At 41.7% G+C, this 18,818-nt stretch overlaps 1 protein-coding gene across 1 annotated transcript in view; it reads right to left on the reverse strand.

The window, feature by feature from the left end:
- LOC113524069 (NACHT, LRR and PYD domains-containing protein 3-like) overlaps nucleotides 1-13,068 on the reverse strand; it is a 30,147-nt gene extending 17,079 nt beyond the window's left edge. Inside the window, exons 1-7 of the mRNA XM_053231257.1 lie at nucleotides 12,984-13,068; nucleotides 11,342-11,446; nucleotides 10,999-11,115; nucleotides 9,928-10,044; nucleotides 8,857-8,973; nucleotides 4,304-6,085; nucleotides 1,647-1,841 (exon numbers count right to left, since the gene is read on the reverse strand). Of these exons, the coding sequence (XP_053087232.1) occupies nucleotides 1,647-1,841; nucleotides 4,304-6,085; nucleotides 8,857-8,973; nucleotides 9,928-10,044; nucleotides 10,999-11,115; nucleotides 11,342-11,394 (2,381 nt within the window). The 5' untranslated portion in view covers nucleotides 11,395-11,446; nucleotides 12,984-13,068. The remainder of the gene's footprint in view (nucleotides 1-1,646; nucleotides 1,842-4,303; nucleotides 6,086-8,856; nucleotides 8,974-9,927; nucleotides 10,045-10,998; nucleotides 11,116-11,341; nucleotides 11,447-12,983) is intronic.
- Between the last annotated feature and the right edge of the window lie 5,750 nt (nucleotides 13,069-18,818).

Consider the following 18,818-nt stretch of genomic DNA (forward strand, 5'->3'; position numbering starts at 1 on the left):
ATTTCATTTCGTGCTTCTCCTTCCAAATGATCATATAAAAACAAAGCTTTTTCATTTTCAGACATGTACCTTGATCTAATACAGTTTTGACCTTCCTCTACCCATTCTTCCACAGAAAGGAACCCTGCTGTCAGAAAACGTAGGACACTTTCTTTCTCTGGGCATGTAGAAGGCCTGTTCCCATCATACAGGTTGGGTACCATTTGCCCCACTACCTCCATTTTGTGCTACAGAGAGTCTCTCATTTTCTGTCTGCAGCTGTGCCACTTGGTCCCGCAGCCTCTGTAGCTCGTCCTCCATGGCAGCCTCTTCGCTGATGTCTCACCTCCGTTGTGTTGCCAGCTGCTGTTCTCTGCCTCCAAAACTCTACCAAAGGTGCTGCTCTGATTATTAACTAACCCCAAACAATAAACAAATAACTTCAAAAGATCTATCCTGCAGACTGTACCAAAAATGTAGCAACCGCTACATATTACAAAGTGACTATGCCACCCTTTAGATGATGACCAGAGCAAGGGGAGCTCTGTAACAGACACAGACAGATGCAAGGTTGTAGAAAAAATTAAAAATACAATCTTTATTGAATACCCTTTTGGGGTCTATGAAGTAGATAGCTCAATAAATAAATAAATGAATAAATACATACAAGAATCAAAAATACATAACCTTGGACCTTTGGGCCAGAAGAGCCAGAGGAAATGAAATGTTAACAGCAGCTAAAGTCTTAATACACAAATAAGTGCTGCAAATACATACTACACTGCAAACCCATCACTCAGAACATATAGCATACTAGTGATATAAAGGAAACCTGCACAGCAAGCTTTTGCCACACGTGAACACACTTCCAAAAAGACCCACCACTATGTAACCTCCCAGACCCCTGGCCCAACCAGTACCTAGGCTGACTGGTTACCAAGCAAAACAAAGAAAAGAAAAAATAAATAAATAAATAAACAAATAAATAAAAAAGAAACCCTCTAGCCAGTGGCTCACACGTCCTTAATACTAAATATTTCATACAACCTATAGCCAACAGGCTAGAGGGAAGTTCAACAATAAGGTGCTAATCCCAGGATATTCATGCCAGTCAGGTCACTCGCAAAACACTTAATAAATTTAGCCAAACACAAACACCTGTTCAAGCTCACTCGTACAGCTCCTTTCAACATTCGGCTCCGGTCCCAACACACCAAACGCTGCTACACAAACACACGGCTAAAGGACCCTTTCAGGACCCAAGGAATCTATACATATGCCTGCCTCTGTGCTCCAGCCAATTCAATAGGCTGGCTAATTAGTGACACGCAAAAGAGAAAACAAAAGGAGAGACAAACAAAAGAAACAAGAAAAGACAAATCTCCCCCTCACTGGTCCCACAGGCTACATATTCTACAACACTGTGTAATGTAACAAAAACATTAACGCTGTTATTGAGAGTTATTGACCTTAAGAGTACTAGTGGTGCAAAAGTATTGTTTGCATAATAAAAAAATCACTTGGGAAATCATTATTGCTTAATTACTAATTTATTTGTTCTGCATGTTGTACAGTTTTACAGAAAATTTCATTTGCAAAACAACACTGTATACAACTATTAACTGCTGCTTTTACTGACTTATCGTGACTCCCAGAGATGATCTTACCTCAGTGTCTCCACTTTACAGAGAGGATTCTCCAGTACAGCAGAGAGATGCTTCACTCCTGAGACTCCTAGATTAGTCCCAGTCAGATCCAGTGTATTCACACTCAGATGCAGTTCTCTCAGATTAGAGGTTTCTGAGCTGAGCACTGAGTCCAGAGCTGTCCAACTTTTCTCTTTAATTGTATTGCACCTGATACTGAAACAAATAAAATAATACATAATGATCACCCGTAACATGCAAAGCACGTTCCTGACACAGCTCATTCGCATGTAGTGGCGCCCACAAAACTCCATAAAATTCAAGTGCACAGACAGCTGGGAGCATGAAATGAGCAATCAGAGTAAAGGCTAAAAAACAGAAGTGGAAGTTATTTTGACTCACTTCTATGAAGATAAAAATATTTAATCATATGATAATAATAATAATAATAAGCGAGCACTAAATCTTGCGTCAGCTGAGACATTTGTTTACGACTTACGGCTCTGATCTAAACTGTTGATAAGAGGGGAAAAATGTTTAAAGAGTCATGCAGAGTTAGATTTATTAAAACAGCTAAAACATTTTATTTGTTCTCTAATAAAGATAGCTAGCTCCCAAAGTAATAGCCAGTCCAATGTTGAAGTTGTTTTACTTAGCTATCTATTGTTAACAAGCTAGTTAGCTAACAGTGTGTGTGTGTTGTGTGTGTACGGTGCTGGGCGTTCTTTATTTGTTCCTGGTGCCAGTGATTTGTGTACTGGTTCTACCCCTTACCCTCTGTGTGTTGTATCTCCTGGTGTCTGACTTCCCCTGAGTGTGTGGTGCAAAGACCTTTCCCAGAAACGTATATTGAGATTTGAGACAAATAATATAGTTTAGAGACAAATAAGTATATCAAAGAGTTACACCATTAAAAAGAATGAAATGTAACATGGGCCAAATATTTTTTTGAGAAAGACAATGCAACATAAAAGTCAGGAGATGGGAAGAAGAACAAAAGAATAACTATAGCTGCATCCCAAGGAGATGTATTAAATTGGATGGCACTGTCAAGCCACTATGATCAAATTTGTTTGTCTATTATGAACAAGCCACACAATCAGAGACGTGCTATTGTTGCATAAGCAATCACAGGAAAGCAAAGCCACAACTTTGCGTATCTCCCTTCTCTTGAGCAATTACAAGGTTTAATTAACACTGTTGTAGCAATTAACAAAGACTGACCAAAGGTGCAGAGATCACTCCAGAGAGCAAGGGGTTTTGAGGACAATAGACTGTGTACGGTGCTGGGTGCAGAGAGGTTTTGTTCAGCATGTGACAATGCAAGTTTCAAATTTCACAAAGATTAGACAGTTCCTAGGAGAAGTTTAACAAAAATTTAACAAAAATAACAAAAACAGCTGTAACAGAGTTGGCTGAGACCCATTCAGCCACCCACCTGCACACCACTTCCTCGTGGACAACTTCCTGTTTACCATGTGCATAAATAGCCATGTTTTACCAAGAACTCTTTGCAAAGTATTAGCAGTTTAGCACTGTCTTACTGAGCGCCTCTCCACTGTGTTACCCGTCTCGACCATTGCGTTTCTGGTTTGCGACTACTGTTTATTGGATTACTTTATTGGTTTATTAGCTTTGTTGTCACAAATTGGACTGTTTACCTGTTGCGGATTATAGTGCCTGTTTTTCCCACTACATGTGTGTCTCACGATTCGGATTTGTCAGCGGATATTACTAAACTTCCCGCGCTTGGATTCAACCTCTATGTCGGATTCAACCTCTATGTCGTGCCCGTTACAACAGCTGATTTCCCATTTTGCAAATCACAAAATCTTGACTTCAAAAACACTCAGCACCTGCCAGGGAATCATCAGAAGGATCATGATGTGGTTTTTGTGGCTCAGAAGTTTGGAGCAGGTTTACTAAATTGTGTATTATAGTACCCCCTAGAGGAGAATTCAGAACTTCAAGTCCTTTAGGACATGGTCACTTAGTCAAGTACAAAGTTTTGTCTGAACAGATCACACCATTGCTGTGATATTCCCTCATGTCCTGTTCAAAATGGCTTGCCAGTCATGAACAAACTGTCCTGCATATCAAAAATCAGAGTAATGAGTGAGGTTTTTTTTTGGGTTGGTCTCATGATGCTGTGATCCAAGTTTCATGACAACTGGACAAAATTTGTAGATGTGAGTCCGATACTGATAAGGTTTATGTAAATTAAAACACTTTCACAGGCTCTGCTTTTGGTTCTGGTGGCATCGGAGGTGTGAACATGTGCTAAATAGCCAATATAAAACCACCGATACCATGGTAATAATAAAGCCTAATTTTAAGAAACATTAATGAAAGAAATTAAGTCATGACTTTGAGACTGTTTTTTTTTTAGTCAAATAACAGCAATTGGCCTCCACACATTTAATACTTGTCCTTTGGTCATATTTATTTGCTCATGCAATCGTTATTCCCTAAATCATTCTCAGAATTGGAAATAGGATTTGAAATGCCTGTGAATTTGAATTTAAAATGTCTGTGCTACATTTACCTGTTCTTATTAACACCAACCCTATATGACCTCAAGGGTCAAAATGTCTTAAAATGCATGTTTGTAAAAGTTCTTTCACTTTTTCTCTTTCTAACATTGTAACAATATAACAGTCATATTCATCCTTACTTACATTGCTTTTCTGGATTCTGCAACCACAGGCATCACCTTCACAAGAATCCAATCTGATACGTTGTCTGTATTTGTATATTTACTCAGGTCAAATTCTTCCAGCTCCTGCGCTGATGTCAGTAACACAAACACCAGAGCAGACCACTGTGAAGGAGAGAGTTCACTTTGTTTTCCAGACTTCAGGTAGTGTTGGATTTCCTCCACTAGAGAATTGTCACCCAGTTCATTCAGACAGTGGAACAGATTGATGGACTTCTCTGTAGGAAGATCTCTACTGATCTCCTTCTTAATGTACTGAACTGTTTCCTCTTTGCTCTGGCAGCTATTTCCTGTCTGTGTTACTAAGTGATGTAAGAGATTCTGATTGGACTCCAGCAAGAAACCCAGAAGAAAGCGAAGGAAAAGATCCAGATGTCCAGTCCAGCTTATTAAGGCCTGATCTACAGCACTCTTGTGGACACCTGAGATTGTAATTTCTTTCGTTTCCAGTTTTGAAGACTGACTCTGATCTAGAACATTTCTCTTTTCCATCATGAATGTCAGATGCACATACAGAGCTGCGAGATGCTCCTGAACACTCAGATGCACAAAGCAGTACACTTTACTCTGGTCAAGCCCAAACTCCTCTCTGAAGATTTGCGTACACACACCAGAGTACACTGCTGCTTCTTTCACATCAATGCCACACTCTCTCAGGTCTTCCTCACAGAAGATCAGGTTGCCTTTCATCAGTTGCTCAAAAGCCAGTCGTCCCAGTTTCAGAACCATTTCTTCATAACTCTCCTGCTTCTTTGAGTACTTTTCTCTTATGATGTTTGTCTGAATGATGAGGAAGTGTGTGTACATTTGAGTCAGAGTCTTGGGGAGCTCTCCACTCTCTGCTTCAACCAACATTCTCTCTAGAACAGTGGCTGAAATCCAGCAGAAGACTGGGATGTGGCACATGATGTAGAGGCTTCTTAATGACTTCAGGTGTGTGATGATGTTATTGGCCAGGTTCTGATCACTGATCCTCTTGCTGAAATATTCTTCCTTCTGTGGGTCTGTGAACCCTCGTACCTCTGTGACTCGATCGACACACTCAGAGGGGATTTCAACCGCTGCTGCTGGTCGGGAAGTGATCCAGATGAGAGCAGAGGGAAGCAGATTCCCTTTGATCAGGTTTCTCAGCACCACATGCACTGATGCTGATTCATTTACATCACACACTCTCACTGCGTTCTGGAAATCTAGAGGGAAACGACACTCATCCATTCCATCAAAAATAAACAGAACCTTTTCTAAACTGGAAATGTCCATTTCTTTTGTCTCCTTAAAATAGACATGAAGGAGCTCCATCAGACTCAGTTTTTGGTCCTTGATCAAATTCAGTTCTCTGAAAGGAAGTGGAAATATGAGGTGGACGTCCTGATTTGCTTTCCCTTCAGCCCAGTCCAGAATGAACTTCTGCACAGAGATTGTTTTTCCGATGCCAGCGACGCCCTTTGTCAGAACGGTCCTGATGGGGTTGTCTTCTTCAGATAAGGGCTTAAAGATGTCATTGCATTTGATTGGTGTTTCCTCTGTTGTTTTTCTCCTGGATGCTGCCTCCATCTGTCTCACCTCATGTTCATTATTGATGTCTCCACTGTCTCCCTCTGTGATGTAGAGCTCTGTGTAGATCTCATTCAGGAGTATTGGGTTCCCCTGGTTTATCATCACTCCATTCAAACACTCAAACTTCTTCAACAGATTTAACTTGAAGGTTTTCTGGACCTCACTTCCAGCAGATGCAGTGTCTTGCCTGTCATATGATAATGTAGGAAGACTTTTAGTACAATGTACATCATTTTATTGGACTTTCTATGATGTAACAGTGTAAATATCATATTTCTTATGACTCCATAAATACCAGGTCAATCATTATTTTCTTGCTATGAAATTGCTTTATTCTCCTATGAGTTTTCTCTGATCTAATCACTCAATGGATAATTACAAGAAGAGACGTTTTTTTATACCAGCATGTGACTGTCTTGTTGCTGCTTTTGATTACTCTGTATTTCTTCTGTTGATGTTTTCTATTCCATCTCCCACCCTCTGCAGAACATTTAGGATAGGAGCGGGCAATATTATGATTTTAAATCGTGAATCATTAAAATTGAGAGATTGCAAGTACCATGATAGTAGAACACACTTTGTCAGTTATGCTGAAAATGCTCAGACAGGGCATCCCAAGTAGTTTTATGAGTCAGACTTTACTCTGTTCGCTAGTCTAGCTCACTCTCTGACAGACACACAAACAAATCGATAATAACCATGAGTAGGCAGTTGCTTAATTGACTTTTCTTCCTTGTTTTGCTTGACAACATGGCAACATGGCTGACAAAGCAGGAGGAGTTGGTGTCTAAAAAAATTCAATAGCAGTTTTATGGAACTTCTGGATTTTACACAATTAACACAAACAAAAGTTTTTTGCAAAATATGCAACAGCAAGATTGGCAAATTTATGACAAGTTTATCCACTTCAAATAAAGCTCTCCAAAGTGTGTGCCGAGAGCCAGATAAAATGGGGTGCACATGAGTGTAAGAGCACCACACCCAAAAATAGCACTGAAACAATAAAAACAAATCCGTTTGAAAAAGCAGTCCTTAAGTAAGTAAGCACTGAGGTAACACTTTACAATAAAGCTAACACTGTTCAACAACTCGTAGATAACTATGCAGGAACAAATGAGTAGTTCTTCATTAACACCCATCTTCTTCCTATAAAATACTAAGAACTACTAGTTAATTATTCAATATGTTAGTAGGAGTTCACTATTAACTAATTAACTGAGTCTTATATTTATCCTGAGTAACTACTAGTTAACTATGGTTCTTTTATAATAATTACTGATTAATTACTGATCACACAAACGTTAATTCCCAATAGCTAAGCCTTCACTTCCTCCTGGAGATCTACTACCTAATATACCTCAAACTATTCCAATACCTCAGAACCTAAAATGTAAATATTTATGAGTTATTTATGTCTCACTTTATTGTATAAACTCATACATATAGTTAACATACATGCAAACAAAATTCCTAAGTGATTTATACAACTTAGAGCTGCTTGAGGTGACAAATTAATTTAAAATTATATTCTAATTACTTAAGCCAGTTAAATAAAATAATAATAATAAACTGGACAAGAATTAGCACTCCCTTTGCTCGTATTACATAAAACATGGTCTTTTTTTAAAACAAAGGAAATAAGAAGGCAATGTTCGTTTCTCTTTATGTACAGTAATGTTTTCTCCCAGTTACAAGTTTTTAACCTACTCAAATCGTGTGAAAACCCTATGATCTCCAACATGTTTTTTTATGTAGAATCTCAAATAACTTCCTCTATGCAGCTCTCATTACATGAGGTATATTTTATTGCAGTTGTAGAACCTACATAGTGCACTAAGGGGCCTCTAGGATATCATTTAAGATTCAACCACAGAAAAAGAGAGACTCTACTAAGCACCTGATCAAAATGTATAGCAATATTTAAGTAATAGGAGTTTTGGATGTGTATGTAATCTATCAGTTTCATATTACATATACAACATTAATTTTGATCAGGCACTTAGAAGAATCTCTCTTTTCAATCAAGGAATCAAGCGTATGTAAACTTTTGAACTGGTTCATTTGTGTAAATTCAGTTAATATTGTGTCTTGTGGACTATATGTAAACCTCTTCTTCTCTTCTCTTCTTCAAAGTATATGCAACAAAGTACTAAACGTGACTAATTTACTGTACATACCACTTATATGTCCTAAACATTACAGTGCCTTGAAATGGGGGTTATGTATAAAAATGCTGTAATTTCTAAATGGTAAAACTAAAATGTATAAAAAAATTGGAGAATGTGCACTTTAACCACATGTGAATTGTTTGAGTACAAATTTAAAACTGTGGAGTACAGAGGGAAATAATTAATGAAATATTCATTTGTCCCAAACATTATGGAGGGCATTGTACATCTCAACATGCAGATCAGGAACCACAACATCTTTTTATTATCTGCTCCCTCCAGCCATCCTTGAGTAGAAAGTGTAATCTTCCATCAGTGTTTTAAGACATTCTAATTCTCCACACGCTTGCTATGTGATAAGCAGATTCTCTTCATATTTCAAACAAATTTTATACACCATGTGGCTAAAATTATGTGGTCTTATGTCTTTGTATGCTGTAGCATTAAGTATTCCCTTCACTGGAACTAGGGGGCTAACCCAAACCTGTTCCAGTATGACAGTGCCCCTCTGCAGAAAGTAAGGTCCATAAAGACAAGGTTAGTCTAGAAGAATTCATGTGGCCTGCACAGAGCCCTGAACTCAACCCCTCTGAACACTTTTGGGAATAATTGATGCATTACACAAAAATATATACTATTTACTACAATCTTACTTATTATTTGACAAACTATCATTTTGATGATGTAATCATTCTATTTTATTTATATTTACTATTATTATTATTGTTGGTTTTGGATAAACCAAGAGGTAGCACAGGCTTGTGCAGTGGGTTAAGTGAGGAGACGTTACCTGTGTACAGATAAGGGGGCTCCACCTCTGAAAACCCACGGAGAATCCATAGATGCATCACTTTTCATGGAGGCACAGCTGGGTTCTGGTGAGTCTGACCTCTTTTCCAGGATTTTACTGCACAATATTATAAATATTCCATTAGTTATTTATACCATAGCTACAATTTTTCTGTTAAACAAGAAATTCTTAATCGACTTGTTAAATGAATTATTGTTATTAAACATGAACTGTTAAAGCTAGGCATCCCTGGATTCCCTGGGTCGAGACGAGTTCAATGCACCCTATGACGTCAATTTCTGCTGTCTTGGATTTTGTCAAAAATAGTTTTTTAGCTACTCCTCCTACTAAATTTCTCCAATCATCACCAAATTTAGCAAATGTCATCTTCAGAGTAAGCCTCACAAAATTTATCAAAAAATTCTGAATATTCCAAACAGTTTGCCCGTAGTGGGCCAAAGAATCTGATGGAGAAGCCGCCAAACAGGAAGTGAGGATGTATCTCAGCAGCGACTCTGCACACTGACACAAAACTTGGTAGGCATCTTCAGAACCATGACCTGAGGCTATGCAACAAATTTCGTGCCAGTACCACCTACTGGTCAAAAGTAACAATAACGTGCTTAAAAATGCTTACAACTGCAATTTTTGCTACTCCTCCTCCAAATTTTGTCCAGTCTTCACCACATTTGGCTCACATGATCTTGACACGTGTCTAAACAATGCTGCAGCAATGCTACGCTGCTGCCCATTTGTTCATCTAGACCTTTCCTCCTACAGTCAGAGAATGCCACCACTGTCTGTTGTCAAAACATACATATCATGAGTGAAACTACAAATCACTCTTGAATACCTTTCTCTAAAGTTATGGCTCTGCTTTCCTGTGATTGTTTAGGCAACAACTGTAGCACGTTTGTGAAAGTGTGGCTCACCGGTCTGGGTGCTTGGCCCCAGAAAATGCTGCGTGCAGCTTTAATTTATATTTACTATTACTATTGTTGTTATTGTTGGTTTTGGATAAACCAAGAGGTAGCACAGGCTTGTGAAGTGGGTTAAGTGAGGAGACGTTACCTGTGTACAGATACGGGGGCTCCACCTCTGAAAACCCATGGAGAATCCATAGATGCATCACTTTTCATGGAGGCACAGCTGGGTTCTGGTGAGTCTGACCTCTTTTCCAGGATTTTACTGCACAATATTATAAATATTCCATTAGTTATTTATACCATAGCTACAATTTTTCTGTTAAACAAGAAATTCTTAATCGACTTGTTAAATGAATTATTGTTATTAAACATGAACTGTTAAAGCTAGGCATCCCTGGATTCCCTGGGTCGAGACGAGTTCAATGCACCCTATGACGTCAATTTCTGCTGTCTTGGATTTTGTCAAAAATAGTTTTTTAGCTACTCCTCCTACTAAATTTCTCCAATCATCACCAAATTTGGCAAATGTCATCTTCAGAGTAAGCCTCACAAAATTTATCAAAAAATTCTGAATATTCCAAACAGTTTGCCCGTAGTGGGCCAAAGAATCTGATGGAGAAGCCGCCAAACAGGAAGTGAGGATGTATCTCAGCAGCGACTCTGCACACTGACACAAAACTTGGTAGGCATCTTCAGAACCATGACCTGAGGCTATGCAACAAATTTCGTGCCAGTGCCACCTACTGGTCAAAAGTAACAATAACGTGCTTAAAAATGCTTACAACTGCAATTTTTGCTACTCCTCCTCCAAATTTTGTCCAGTCTTCACCACATTTGGCTCACATGATCTTGACACGTGTCTAAACAATGCTGCAGCAATGCTACGCTGCTGCCCATTTGTTCATCTAGACCGTTCCTCCTACAGTCAGAGAATTCCACCACTGTCCGTGGTCAAAACATACATATCATGAGTGAAACTACAAATCACTCTTGAATCCCTTTCTCTAAAGTTATGGCTCTGCTTTCCTGTGATTGTTTAGGCAACAACTGTAGCACGTTTGTGAAAGTGTGGCTCACCGGTCTGGGTGCTTGGCCCCAGAAAATGCTGCGTGCAGCTTTAATTTATATTTACTATTACTATTGTTGTTATTGTTGGTTTTGGATAAACCAAGAGGTAGCACAGGCTTGTGAAGTGGGTTAATTGAGGAGAAGTTACCTGTGTACAGATACGGGGGCTCCACCTCTGAAAACCCACGGAGAATCCATAGATGCTTCACTTTTCATGGAGACACAGCTGGGTTCTGGTGAGTCTGACCTCTTTTCCAGGATTTTACTGCACAATATTATAAATATTCCATTAGTAATTTATACCATCTCTACAATTTTACCGAACTGTTAATTTAAAAAGAAATTGTTTTTAAGTATTATTTTATTGATAAATGATAACTAGCTTAAATGTATTGTCATCATTTCTATTATGGTAACTTATTCTTTCCATACACTCACTAAATATTTTAGATATGGACAGTTAAGACCAAAAAAATGACATGGTACTTTACCTCTTTTTTGAAGATGGGGCCATATTGTCTGCTTCCAGATCAGAGGTTTCCATCTTGAATATTAGTAAAGCATGCGCAGAGTCCTGAAGAGTCTGATTTCTTCTGCTGAAATGGATTACACAAATGTGCATTTAAACTTGGGTTCAAGTTTTCATGTCATAGGACAAATGTGCATCATTGCTCTTGCCCAGGTAAGCGATGCACCCGGCCGTCCACATGATGTAAAAGAAACCATTATCAGACCAGGCCACTTTCTTCTATTGCTCCATGGTCCAGTTCTGATGCTCACGTTGCCATTGTAGGCGCATTCGGCATGGCCACTCTGACTGGTCTGCAGCTACGCAGCCCCATACTCAGCAACAGTGAGCCAATTTTTTTTTTTTTTTGCTGAGATAAGCAAACAAGGTACACTTGAAAAACAAGTGCACTTAGTTAGAAAGAGAAAGTAAAAGACACCAGGTCAGTCATCACAAAAATTCTATGGGTCTTTATTGCAACAGGTCTCTGTTGTCTCTGTCCAGTGAGACATGCATGATACAGCTCTACCCACTTGTTTGTATTGTATTTCAAACTTTCATGAACTCAAAGACAATATTCTTCTTCAGTTCACGATTAAAGCAAGCAATTCCACTGAAAACCTGCTCCAGTGCAGGGTGATATTATGACCCCATGAGCTGTTTCCTTTTCCTTCTGGCAGTAAATGTGCATGAAGCTCAGAGTCCATACAGCCATCAGTAGATTTATACTGTAAATCAACATGATTTTGGTTTGAAATACTTAAATTCTGTTACTGACTGGTCTTGAATTTTTTTTTTAGAATAAGTGGTTGCTTGTGAAAATGTGTTGTCTTGTTGTCCATGCTAGTTAAAGCTGTACATGTTTTATCATGTTTGTTTATGTTCACAGTCAGACAGAGAATGGTTGGTTTTGCTCACCTCCACCAGTTTTCTCTAGCCTAGTTAGTTTTTTGGCTAAGCATCAAGTATTCTGTCTGAACTGTAAGCGTGTGTTACTAAAACAAGAACAACTGCATTGTTTTTAACCATGCTTTCTGGGCACACCTTTTCTTCGCTGATGGCACAAGATAAAATGGAAATTTGTGGAATGTCCCTATATAGATTAAATATATAGCATGTATTTAGAGACCTAAGAACATTTTTGGGACTTCAGGGCTTGTGCTCCTAGCATTCAGTGAGTGCAAAATAAATTTTCCGAGTTACAGTTACCTCTTTCAATAAAAAAAGTGGGAATTGATAAATATGTATTTTTCAGTTACTGGTATGCTGATATGCAGTCAGAAATGCAGTAAATAATTTAAAACAAATTTTAAAACAGCAATTTGGTTGTCTGTTTGGTGTGTGTCTCTGTTTTCTACCAAGTATTCTACCTCAGCATGAACTTACAGAGTTCCCGAGTATGGGTTTTGAAGTTTTATTGTTTATAAAATGTTTTACACATCCTTTCACAACTAACCAAACCATGCTGTGAATATCTAACAAATGTCCAATATAAAACCAGCTTTACTGTGGAAGTCTACTCATATATACACACACACATACATATATACACACATATATACATACACACATATATACATACACACATTCTTCTTATATAAAAAGTTTTTAGAGAAATCTCTCACCTTTTTTCTCAGCAGTCCTTATGAGGCATTAGTCTCACACTTTCTGAGAAGTGGTGTATTGTCCTAGCCACTCCTCAGAATCTTGTCAGACCTGCAGGATCAGTTTTATTTTTTTGGCAAAAGGACAAGTATGTAATCAGCACCATTGCAGTAAACAGTAATTCATGTTGTTTAAAGACACAGAAGCTTACTTGGAGGGCACACAGTGGTGGTACTGGTGGTCAGTGGTGCTGCAACAGTCATTTATTAATTTATGTTCAGTATATACACTTTTATTCTTGACAGGGTCACAGTGGATCCAGAACCCGTCTTGGAACACTGGCATGCTGCGAACAAACCCTGAAATATTTCTCCTCCTTTTATTTAACAAAAAGTGTATTTCCTTCTACCTCACCATGTTCCTGGCTATTGGTTTTATAGACACGTATGCCAGTTTTGTTTCGCCCAGTTTGCAGCGAACATTATTTTAACCTAAGTAAATGTTTAGTAAAGGTTTCTTTCTTTGTTGATAATGTTCAGGGAATGATGAGGGGAAAAGGTGCATCACACAGACCGGCTTTAAAGACTCAGATGAGGACCACTGTCCTTCTGCTGAAAGCGTGTGGAGTAGAGTCCATTGCTCTGACCATGGGATCTATCTTTCCATCTCTGCATTTGTCAAGAGGACTTTCTTGGGACAGCCTTTTTCTCAGTGAGGTTGGAATTTTGTCAGGCCCTAAGCCTCAAAGGCTGGGTCAGGAGTCTTTTGAGAATTGATATTTATTCCCCTGCAGCCTAGTCATCAGAATGAAAGAAAGAGTTTTGACCTGCTCCTGTTACACTGAGAGCTCCTGCAACAGACACAAAACTTCATCTCTAACATCATTAATTTTAGCTGAGCCACTCTTTCACCTGAACCACATCTGGCACTAGACCATTCATCCACCTGTCATATCCACCTCAAATAATTCCCTGCCAGACTGACAGAGGGCACCCTTACTCATATTTAGAATGTCATCTTTGTTTTATCCTCTGATTTGTTTTGTTTGTGCACACATAAATAGTATTCCTCCCGATTAGTTTCACCCCGTAAGTTCTGTCTGTTCTCTCCTTAGTTGCTTGGCATTTGTGTCATGGCAAAAATGGAGGCAGATTCAGTAGCGAGTAAACTGAGGCTTTGGGGGACGATTGGAAGTCTTACAACTGGCACAGACCGAGCAAGCCAAAACAAACTCCCGAATGTCACGAGCCATCAATGGCCACCAGAACCGTTGTTTGACCAAAAAGGCAGTACGACTAATCCCTGGATGACAAGCGACCTTAGAGCAGTGGCACCAGCGGATGACGTCAGACCTTAACCTCTCCGGCAAAAATAACCGACCCAGTGGGCACCCGGACGGAGGCGTTACCCCTTGTAAGGCCGTGCGGACCTTAGACTCAATCTCCCAAGTGATGGTGGAGACCACAAGTCTCTCTGGTAAAATAAGCTCGGGAGTAGTCTGCCAATCGGAACCATCAAAAACGCGGGACAAGGTATCGGGCTTGACATTCTTAGAGCCCGGACGAGATGGAAAAAACGAAACGACCGAAAAAAAGAGCCCACCGAGCCTGCCTGGAGTTAAGACGTTTGGCCGATCTGATATAGTCAAGGTTCTTATGATCAGTCCAGATGATAAAAGGCACCCCCGAACCTTCCAACCAATGACGCCACTCCTCCAAGGCAAACTTAATCGCCAACAGCTCTCTATTACCAATGTCATAATTCTGTTCGGCGAGAGACAGGCGATGAGAAAAAAAAGGCGCACAGATGCATCTTGCCGTCTGCGGAGGAGCGCTGGGACAGAACCGCACCCACCCCCACCTCCGAAGCATCGACCTCCACCACAAACTGACGCAACGGATCAGGGGCAATAAGAATAGGGGCCGAAACAAAGCGGCTCTTGAGGTTGGTAAAAGCAGCATGGGCTGCGCTCGACCAGCTAAACGCCATCTTGGTGGAGGTCAAGGCGGTCAGAGGGGCGGCGAGTTGGCTGAAGTTGCGAATGAAACGCCGGTAAAAATTGGCGAACCCCAGAAACCTCTGCAGGGCCTTGCGAGAGCCAGGGACTGGCCAATCCACCACAGCCTTGATCTTATCGCGATCCATGCGCACCCCTCCAGACGACATGATGAACCCCAGGAACGGAACGGACTGTGCATGAAAAACGCATTTCTCCGCCTTGACAAAAAGCCCATTCTCGAGCAGATGAAGGAGCACTCGCCTGAGGGGCTGAACATGTTCCTGGAGAGAGGAGAAAAAAATCAATATGTCATCCAGGTAGACATATATGAACTGATCAACCATATCTCTCAGCACGTCATTAACGAGTGCCTGAAAAACCGCCGGCGCATTAGACAGCCCGAAACGCATAACCAGGTATTCAAAATGCCCCCTAGGGGTATTAAGGGAGGTTTTCCACTCATCCCCCTCCCTTATGCGAACCAGATGATAGGCGTTGTGCAGGTCAAGTTTAGTGAAAAAAGACGCTCCCTGCAACCGCTCAAAAGCTGAAGACATCAGCGGCAAGGGGTAAGTGTTCCTTACCGTGATGCTGTTCAGCCCCCGGTAATCAATACACGGCCGCAGAGAACCGTCCTTCTTGCCCACAAAAAAGAACCCAGCCCCTGCGGGAGAAGAGGAAGGACGGATGAGCCCGGCTGCCAAAGAATCAGAAATATATTTCTCCATGGCCTCCCTTTCTGGGACAGAAAGCGAGTATAACTTGCCTTTAGGCGGAGACTTACCTGGCAATAAGTCTATGGCACAGTCATAGGGACGGTGTGGCGCGAGAGAAGCAGCCCGAGACTTACTGAACACTCCCTTCAGGTCCATGTACTCCTTAGGCACGTTAGATAGGTCCACCGACTCCTTCTGGAAAACAGAACTAGACACAGACGAACAGGCAGACACAAGACAATTAGCATGACAATATTCGCTCCATGATAAGACTGGAACGCCAATTAATGTGAGGGTTATGGAGCGAGAGCCAGGGGTGACCTAAGACAACAGGAGCGAGCGGGGAGTCGGCGAGAAGGAAGCATATCTCCTCCGAGTGATTCCCCGACGTGATGAGTGTTAACAGGCCGGTGGTGTGTGTGATTTTGGAGAGAGTTTGGCCATTGAGTGCACTGACGGAGATGGACTGGTTAAGCATAGACACCGGCAGGTGAAGTTAGAGGGCGAACTGAATGTCCATAAAATTACCTTCCGCTCCAGAGTCCAAAAGGGCTTGACCAGGGTGAAGTGTGCTTCCCTGCTGCAGCCGTACCGGAAGGAGCGTTGTGGAAGAGGCTTTACCCGCCGCTATTCCACCCGACAGTAACCTCTGATCTACGGTCGGGCGGTGGCTTTTACCGGACAGCCCGAGGCAATGTGTCCCGCCCCTCTGCAATAAAGGCACAATCCTCTGGTCCGACGGCGATCCCTCTCCTCCCGGGACAGTCGGGCCCTGCCCACCTGCATGGGCTCTGGATCGTGCGCAGGGCTGACCGCATCGCTGGAGAGGGAAACCGGGAGATCCACGGCAACCGGAACTGCGCGTCGTAGCCCCCGCTGTTCCTGCTGCTGTAGGTGTGCGTCCACCTTAATGGCCAGGGCGATAAGCCCGTCCAGGGACGTTGGGAGCTCTAGCATGAATATCTCCCTCTGGATGCGGTCTGCCAACCCATGCAGGAACATATCCCACTGCGCCTCCTCGTTCCAATTACACTCAGCCGCCAGGGTGCGGAACTCGATAGAGTAATCCGAAACCGGAAGATAGCCCTGACGTAAGTCGGCCAGCTTCCGAGCTGCCTCGCGTCCCGTCACGGCCCGATCAAAAACCCTCCTCCGCTGTCCCCCACAATGCCGCCTTCCCCGACAGTAAGGTCAGCAATAGCGCCACCTTGGATCGCTCGGTGGAGAAGGTCTGGGGCTGGAGAGAAAAAAAAAACGAGCATTTGGTGAGAAAGGCACAGCAGAGCCGTGGCTCACCAGAGTATGGGGTGGGAGGTGGTAGGCGTGGCTCGGGTTGAGGAGTAAGCGGCGATTGAGGGGTTAAATCTTGAGGAGCTGGCGCAGTGGGTGATGTCACCGGTCCGGTTCTGAGTAGTTGCACTTGGGCAGTGAGCTCGGACACCTGCGCCACCAAAGCCTGTACCGCACGACCCGTGGCGACCATCTGTTCCTCTTGCCTGTCGAGAAGCGCGGCCGTGTCCGAGAGAAAACTGTTGACTCCGGCGGCACTCGCTGAATCCATAATATTGGTCAGTTCGTTCTGTCACGGCAAAAACGGAGGCGGATTCAGTAGTGAGTAAACTGAGGCTTTAATGAGGTTGCAGACACAGAACAAGCAGAACGGACAGTCCCAGGAAGCCAGCTGGACACAGTAATCCTCCCAAGTTCAAGGCACGCAGCACAAACGCTGAGGTATAAATAGAGCCGGTAATGAGTGGCAGCTCAAAGCAATGACTAATTAACCGTAGTACAGGAAATGGCCAGAAGGGGCCGGTGAACCCATGAACCGTGACAATTTGATTTTCTTGAGAAGTCTGTATTGCTTTGATGGTCTTCCTGTTGTAGCCTTGTCTTGATTTTGGTTATTGTTTTGCAAGTTTTTGGTTCTTGTCTTGACTGTGTTTGTATTGCATTTGTATTCTGCATTTGCATCTGACTGAATTGTTACAACCCCAAGCTCCCTTCTGACCTTTTACTCTGGACTTCATCCTTTAATCTTCATACCTGTTTATGGCTAGCATGGTCTTGCTGGGCTGTGGTGCTTGGATCATCTCTGACTCCAAACCAGGGTCTAGTTGAGTGTGTGGTGTTGGCATCTAAACAGAGAAATGCATCCAATCTAAGTGGGAGGAACGTCATCATGCAGCAAAACAATGATCCAAAAGAGGACTTAATCAGGGGGAAAAAGTGGAAGGTTTTAGACTGGCCAAGTCAATCACCAGACCTTAACCCAACTGAGCAGCATTTCACCTCCTGAAGAGGAGACTGAAGGGAGAACAACCCCCCCCCCTCCCCCCCAAAAAAAAACAAACAACTGAAAGAAGCTGTGCTACAAGCTTGGAAAAGCATCACAAAAGAAGAATATAACAGTTTGGTGATGTCAGTGGGTCACCTGCTTGATGCAGTTATTGCAAGCAAGAGATATGCAACCAAATATTTTCAACTGAAACTTGCGGATCAGATCAGTTTGTGATTCACATCAAAGCCACATAAAATGCGCTTTGGCCTGATTTTCCTGCTTGCTGTAAGCCTTTATTGTTTATATACACATTTATTCAAATATTCTGTTCCTCAGAATTAGAAAATAGGAGCAGTTTAACTGAAAAGGAAACCTCAGTAGGCATCACGTGCAGGGCACGCTTCAGACAAGTGTTTCTTTAATGTCGCTCACTGATTTACGTCAGGATGGATCCCAAAAAAGCAGCCACCATTTTACCTGCTGCTTTATACTCCTTTGGGAATTGAACAAGGAAGAACGGACCACTTCAAGAAGAGCTGCGAGAGTGTCCGCTGTTTTTATAGACTCACACTGTCAGGGCACAGCCTCAAACTCAGGTCAGAGGCTCTCAGTGAGCCACAGGAGAGGGGATGAACCCAAGTGCAGAGACAAACTCGACATTAAAAGACATTAAAAGCAAATAGAACAAGGCAAAAAAAAAAAACAAGAAACAAAGTTTATATACAAAGTTCAGTCAATAAATACAAAAATCCGTGATTTAAATCCACGATGCAAAAGTTCTCTTCAAAAAAAGATAAAACAGCAGAAATAGGTCCTCAACAAAAAAGGGGAAAAGATTTCACGAAAGGGTTACAGAGATGAC

The sequence above is a fragment of the Pangasianodon hypophthalmus genome, chromosome 29 (assembly GCF_027358585.1).
Source record: "Pangasianodon hypophthalmus isolate fPanHyp1 chromosome 29, fPanHyp1.pri, whole genome shotgun sequence".
NCBI lineage: Eukaryota > Metazoa > Chordata > Actinopteri > Siluriformes > Pangasiidae > Pangasianodon > Pangasianodon hypophthalmus.